Source organism: Camelina sativa, chromosome 9 (genome assembly GCF_030686135.1).
Source record: "Camelina sativa cultivar CO46 ecotype springtype chromosome 9, ASM3068613v1".
Lineage (NCBI taxonomy): Eukaryota > Viridiplantae > Streptophyta > Magnoliopsida > Brassicales > Brassicaceae > Camelina > Camelina sativa.
In genome coordinates, this window is record NC_141888.1 from 30,974,971 (window position 1) to 30,982,127 (window position 7,157).

The window sequence follows — 7,157 nt, forward strand, 5'->3', positions numbered from 1 at the left end:
TGTTCCCTATAATGTATGGTCTTTGTTGATTTTTTCAAAGGAACAATTCTAAAAGATTTCAAGATACATAGACACTTGTTGTATTAGTTGGGACTTGAAGGAGTAAATAACCAAATAGGTTTGGCTTACCTGTAGGGGTCCTATACGGATACAACGAGATTTGGTATCGATTCTATATGTATTCTATGAGGAAGAACCATTGACGAGATCGTTGAATGTATCGACTACGAGGTTCCGGTTTGATTTATATATACACTCCAACAAGGTTGTGGTATTTGTTTTCAAAAGTAGATAGAGATGATCATAAATTCATAATTAAGACAAACATATTTTAATTTAGATATGTATTTTTAAAACATCCCTCTCCAATGCGTCTGTTTTAATTTGCCAAGCTAAAAATCCCACTCGGCTTTAGCGTTAGAATAAAGAAGCTGAGATGATGCTGAAATCCTAGGCATAGATTCTAACTCCTTTATCTGGCACTCTTGAAGATCGTCGCTGAAGATCTTGACCGTCTTTAAACACTTGGAGTTAGCGAGAATGTATGTCATTAGTTGTTTCTCATCTTCTTCTTTTCCTTGATATCTTTTCCACCTAACAATCTCTAGATGAGACGATAAGCATTGGGGAATAGTACTGGGCTGGTTCCACGAACATGTGGGAGAACCCTGATATTGTTGATACCATTAGTTTTTATTTAGTAAAAAATCATTCATCAAACCTTAGATTGAAGAAGGAAGGGATGATGAGGGCACTTACATGGGTGTCGATGGTAAGAATTTTCAGTTTAGGGGAGTTTTGAAGCATAAAAATAAGAGGTTCCAACCAATGTACTGGCTTGTTTGTAACAAAGATTAAATCTATGAGGCGAGAGAAATTAATGGCGTTACTACAACAGGCAACCTGCAACAACACAAAACAAACAAAGAAGATTATTATTAAGTAAGTGTTTGAGGTCTTCTTCAATTGAGGAACAAGGAAGGAACACAGGAGAGAGTATGATGATGTTACCATTGATTCGGATAAATACAAGCGGAGAAGTCTGGCAGAAGAAAGACAGCTCAGAAACTTTCCATCAGGGTTAGGAACATGGCTGATGTATACCTCATCAAGGCAAAGCATATTCTCCATCAAACTAGAATAGTATCCCCAATCGTCATATATCCTTAAATATGTTAGTGCAGGGCAATCTATCACCAACGACGACCCCCCAGTCTGATAACTGCCCCATCTCAACCTATCACTGCCCCATCTGAACCTACCATAAGTAAATTCTTTCAATGAAGGCACTTTGACGGTAAAGTTTGTCAAAATTTCATCCTCATCACGTCGTTGAACATCCAGCTCGCGGAGAACAGGGGAACATGATAAAAGCCTAGCAAGAGAATCTTCGTCTTTGTACACCACCTTGACAAGTTTCAGATATAAAAGAGATGGCAGGCTAGCATCCGGGAAAGAGACATCGACGAGGATCTGGTTGGACAGAGTTAAAGAAATGAGCGTGCGGCATGTGTAAAGGCTTTTAGGGAAGCTTGTGGGCTCTCCTTCCCAGAGGAGAGCGAAATCTAAATATCTCACGTTGTGGTTAACTGCCTTGTCAACCCACTTTGTTACATCTACGTCAACAGGACATAGTGGACCCAGTTCGACGTCCAGGCATATTAGTGACGGTGCCTTGTGGAGTTGCATTGTCTTGTCAACAAACCAACCAAAGCTCTCGCTGTCTTCTTCTTCGAAGGTGAGGTGAGGCAGCAACTGCCAGATGTAACGCCATCGTTTAGACAAGATGGCAGTGGCCACCGCATCTTTTGCCGGGACGAGGATTAAGATCCGCAATAGCAAATCGTCGGATAAATCACATATCTTTATAGTCTCCTCCATGTCTCTCTCATTCACCTAGCTAGCTAAAAATAATACCACATCACTTAACAAGAAGAAGCAAAGAAGATTGAATTAAAAGAAAAAAGAAAAACAGAGCTCTCTCTCTCTCTCTCTCTCTCTCTGTTTCTAAGAGATAGAGAATGCATCTCAAAGGCCTCTCATAGTTATTTGATCTAAGACTGCTGGAATTTTTATGTATCTAAACTGTTGAAAAGCGTGTGAGCAAGCAATTCATCAACACAGAGAGAGGATCAAAGGATTTGTTAATACAATAAAGCAATATTAAAAAAAAAAAAAACACTAATCGAAACCCAAATAAAGGATGGAACAACAACAATAATCTAAGCATAAAGGTTGAACCTTTAGAAATTACTTGAACAAAACAACCTACTACTGTAACTGTACAATCATTCTCATAAAAGGCGATTCATGGAAGAAAGATACTAAAGAGGTTTAGCCGTTTAGGAGAGAATGAATGCTTACAAAGACAAAAGGAGTGTTTTTTCTTCTTCTTTTCTTTATTAAGTTAACGAATCAGCGGCCAATCCCTCCTGATAAAAACCCCTCCTTGAGAGAGCCAGCAGAAAAACGCATAAATATATATATGAAGTATTGAAACCGATCTAGTAAGTTCTAATAGGAAAAGGAAATAGATCAGAGAAAAGTCAAGTACAAATAGGAATATTACCAAAAGGCAAAAAAAGTAACAGGGTAGAGAGAGAACTGAAATTTTGGGCAAGAGAAAGGAGAAGGAGCGTGACGGATTCTGTTCTGATATTTACACAGAGACACAAGAGAAGCCGGCGGCGAATATACATTGGTGAGAACGCTGCTGAGCCGGTATTTGCGTTTGCGTTTAAAATAACGTTTTGATGAGAGCGAAAAATGCTGAGCCGGTACCGTATATTTCTCTCTCATCAACAAAACGTTATTTTTAATTTGAAAGATTATCGAAACAGAGGAAAAATCTGTAAATTAAAAGGAAAGCACTCGCTTTTGTCTTCCGTATTTTCATAATTTTCATTTAATGAAAAAATTCTCTTTATACAATTTATTTTTCTACATAGTGAAAAAGTAAACAAATGGCTTATCATAATTTTATCGGATTAGATTTGACAAATTTTCTTTTATCATAACTAGGATGTCCATCGCACGAGAAAGTGAAAACTTAAAATGACTATATTGTTAATTTCACATTTTGAATGAAAATTTTATGATAATTTTTTAACTATATAATATAAAAGTCATAAATAATGACTAAGATGAATTAACCAAATTAGTTTAATAAAATATTTGTTGTATATATAAAAATAAAAAATCGATTTACTAACAATAAGAGAATAATGTTAAAGACATAAAAATATAGGTTTACTGAATCATACTTAGATAATTAATTTTGAAAGATATTCACATAAAATAAAATTTAACTCATTGTTCTATCGAAATTTATAAGAAATAATAAGAAAATCAGGGAGAAAGAGCTCATAGCGCAACTGCAACCAACCAAATTGATAAACTGATAAATCTATAAAAAATTAGAAATAACAATTAATTACCTAAATTAATACTTGAAAGAGATGATCAATACGGTTAGATGGAAAACGATACCAAACAAAAGTTAGATGAATGAATCAATAAATAAAACAATACGATTTTTTTAACAAAGATGAGTGAATCAATGTTGATTAGTAAATTGAAAAGAAAATAATACTCAGAATTTTTAAATTTGGAGGTGTTCAAGAGTACTCAAAGAACAAAAACTCTTTTCAAGGTCCATAAATATATATATATAAACAAAGAGGTGTGAAACAAAAATGTGCGAAAACTAACTAATGTGAACATTGAAAGCTGTGAGTACGACGAAGAAACACAATTGTTGGATCAAAATATTGCAACTTTTAAGATCATTAACAAATCTAAACAGTTAGATGAGCTAATAAAAAGAATCTCATCCGTTATATTTAAATTGACCCCCTAAAAGTAAGTTTGCTATAATATATAAAAATAGAAATCTATGATTTTATTTATTAACTTGTAAGTTTAAAAAATACTCAGAAAATAATAAGTTCGAAACTTGTTTTTGTATTCCATAAAAATTTATATATAATAAACAAAGAGGTGTAAAATATAAATGTGTAAAACATAGAGGTGTGAAAAAAAAAAGATGCAAAAATTAATATGTGCGATTTTTGAAAGATGGGGGTACGACGAAGAGATGCAAAAATATGAAAATAAAGACGTGTGAAACAAAAAGGTGTGAAACAAAAAGGTGCAAAAACTAACAAGTGCAAACATTGAAATCAAGGGGTACGACGAAGAAACACAATTGTTGGATCGAGTCTTTGTAACTTTTGAGATCATTAATAATACTTAAATAACAAAAACTCTTTTCAAAATTCATAAAAATCTGTATATATATATATATAAACAAAAATGTATGAAAACAAAGAGGTGTGAAACAAAGGTGTGAAACAAAAAAGTGCGAAAACTAACAAGTGCAACCATTGAAAGCCAACATAGAAAGTTGGGGGTGCAACGAAGAAACACAATTCTTGGACATAAACTTTGCAACTTTAGAGATCATTAACAAAGGGTGAGATCATTAATAATACTCAAATAACATAAACTCTTTTCAAAATTTGTATCTATATAAAAACAAAAAGTGTGAAAACAAAGAGGTGTGAAAGAAAAAGATGCAAAAACTAACAAGTGCAACCATTGAAAGCTAGGGGTACGACGAAGAAACACAATTGTTGGATCAAAACATTGCAATTTTATATAAACAAAGAGGTGTAAAACAAAAAGGTGTGAAAACTAACGGGTGTCAACATAGAAAGATGGGGGTACAACGAAGAAACACAATTTTGGACCGAAACTTTGCAAATTTTGAGATCATTAACAAAATGTGAGATCATTAATATACTCAAATAACAAACACTATTTTCAAAGTCCATAAAAATATGTATACATATAAAAACAAAGAGTGTGAAAATAAAGAGGTGTGAAACAAAAAGGTGTGAAACAAAAAGGTGTAAAAATTAACAAGTGCAAATATTGAAAGCTAGGGGTACGACGAAGAAACATAATTGTTAGATCAGAGGTGTAAAAGAAAAGGATAGAAACTAACAGATGCCAACATGGAAAGTTGGGGGTGCAACGAAGAAACACAATTTTTGGACCGAAACTTTGCAACTTTTGATATCATTAACAAAGGGTGAGATCATTAATAATACTCAAAGAACAAAAATTCTTTTCAAAATCCATAAAAATATGTATGTATATATAAACAAAAAGGTGCGAAAACATAGAGGTGTGAAACAAAAAGGTATAAAAATTAATAGGTGCGATTTTTAAAAGATAGGGGTACGATGTAGAAACACGATTATTAGAAAAAAACTTGCAACTGTTGGAATCTTAGTATTGCTAAGCCGTTAGATGAGATAATAGAAACAATCTCATCCATTAGATTAAAATTAACCCCCAAAATTCATAAAATTCTACTTCAAAATTAAAACTATGAAAATTTAGATATTTACATTTTTTTAACGAAAGAAATCTTAGAAGCAACTATTCATTGACACACTATTTTACTCTTGCTACATTTTAAATTATAAAGAGAAAATCATTTGAGACAGAAATTCCTATAATTGTATTGTAAAAAAATTTCTCATCAAAAATCAAAACGAACAGGCCCAATATTTAAAAAATTACGCCCCTTTGTGCTATAGATATTGATATCACGTCCTTTTGTTAGTCTATTTAACTTGAAGAAATTAAATGTAAGTGCTACCTTGAGTAAATAATTAAATGTAAGTGCTATTTTGAGTGAATTATCTAACTGATAACATAAAGACAAACATAGCACTTAAGAAGAACCAAAAAAAAATTAATACATTTATACCATGTTTGTAAAAAAAAATTAAATAGGTTAAATAAGTCAATAATAGAACATATATAAAATTATACTATGTTTGTTAAAAAAATTTGGCTTATCCATAACTCTAGTACCACTGCATGTCATCATGTCTATCGTATCTCGGTTTTGGTTTTTCCGGTTACCGTCACTGAGTGACCACGAGTCGGGTTGTACTCTGGGCGAAGAAGATGACGATATTTATATTATTGACTTTCGGGAGGGTACTGTCCTACAATAAACTTTATATGATTGAATATTATACTCTTTCCCAACTTAATAAAAAAAGAAAACATTGTGACACTGACGGTAATAAAAAGAAAGCCACGTACACTCATATTTTGTTCCACGTACACTAACAGTAATAAAAAGATAATAATCTAACCGAAAAAAAATTAAAGACACACTAACAGGTCATTCGTAAGCTTTGTCACTCGGTGAGTTTCAAAAATCTTTCTAGTGTCACGGTTTCACATTTCAAAAAACGAAACTGTATGGCAAAAATCTTTCTTGTGTCTTTATTAATCTTTAACAACGAAATGAAAAAATAAAATTACCTTAAATTAGAAATTGATGCTTGTTAATTAAAAACCATTTCAATAAAACAATTTTTTAGTTTTATTTATTAACTTGTAACTTTTGAAAATACTCAGAAACAATTTTTCAAAACATGTTTATGTAGTCCAAATAAGTTTATATATAATAAATAAAGAGATGTAAGACATAAAGGTGTGAAATAAAAAGGTGTAAAAATTAAAAGATGTGATTTTTGAAACAAGATGTACAACAAAGAGGTGTGAAAAAAAAATGTATAAAAACTAATAGATGTGATTTTTGAAACATGGAGGTATAACAAAGAGGTGTAACACATAGAGGTACAAAATAAAAAGGTGTAAAAATTAAAAGATGTGATTTTTGAAACATGGAGGTAAAACAAAGAAATGTAAAAATGAAGAGGTGTGATAATTGAAAGATGGGGGTACGACCAAAAGACACGGTTAATAATTTTAAACCGTTGAATTAAAAATAGAACTAATCTCATCTGTTGGATTAAAAGTTGACACAAAAAATGAGTTTGCTATTATATATAGATTCATAAACTTCACTCCTAAGTATTTATAAACCCCTTTTAAGTACAAATCTGAGACTAAAGAATCCCTTTGAGATAATCAAATCCCAAAGAAAAAAGAAAAAAAAAAAGAAAAAATCATATCTATAAACCCCAAAAGAATTGACCAATCATCTAAGAAACAATGACTAAGGTGTGAAAAAAAAATTAAGCCAAATTCTGAAAAACTCTGAGAATTATGAACAAGGAAAAAGAAAGAAAAAAAAAACTCTTAGACCAAGAAATCAGGACTTA

The 7,157-nt window shown here is 31.8% G+C and overlaps 1 protein-coding gene across 5 annotated transcripts; it reads right to left on the reverse strand.

Annotated features, from left to right (window-relative positions):
• Nucleotides 1-274: 274 nt before the first annotated feature.
• Nucleotides 275-2,830, reverse strand: LOC104712120 (putative F-box/FBD/LRR-repeat protein At1g22000). Of its 5 annotated transcripts, none has more exons than XM_087467824.1 (5): nt 2,570-2,830; nt 2,365-2,445; nt 1,012-1,900; nt 760-903; nt 275-668 (listed from the first exon to the last, which is right to left on the reverse strand). In XM_087467824.1, exons 3-5 carry the CDS (start codon nt 1,879-1,881, stop codon nt 393-395), a joined length of 1,290 nt encoding a protein of 429 aa, XP_087323950.1. In that variant the 5' UTR covers nt 1,882-1,900; nt 2,365-2,445; nt 2,570-2,830; the 3' UTR covers nt 275-392. The 5 variants fall into 5 exon arrangements, with proteins under 5 accessions (XP_087323950.1, XP_010427247.2, XP_010427246.2 ...); XM_010428945.3 differs by having other exon boundaries at nt 2,365-2,448; XM_010428944.3 differs by having other exon boundaries at nt 1,012-1,904; nt 2,365-2,448.
• Nucleotides 2,831-7,157: the final 4,327 nt, after the last annotated feature.

Bases quoted from the DNA above. Each gene is read 5' to 3' on its own strand.
- LOC104712120 (XM_087467824.1), bottom strand. From the start codon at position 1,881: ATGGAGGAGACTATAAAGATATGTGATTTATCCGACGATTTGCTATTG. The intron at 904-1,011 runs GTAACATCATCA...GTGTTGTTGCAG, and splicing joins TGTATTTATCCGAATCAATG to GTTGCCTGTTGTAGTAACGC. The intron at 669-759 runs GTAAGTGCCCTC...CAACAATATCAG, and splicing joins TTCTTACCATCGACACCCAT to GGTTCTCCCACATGTTCGTG.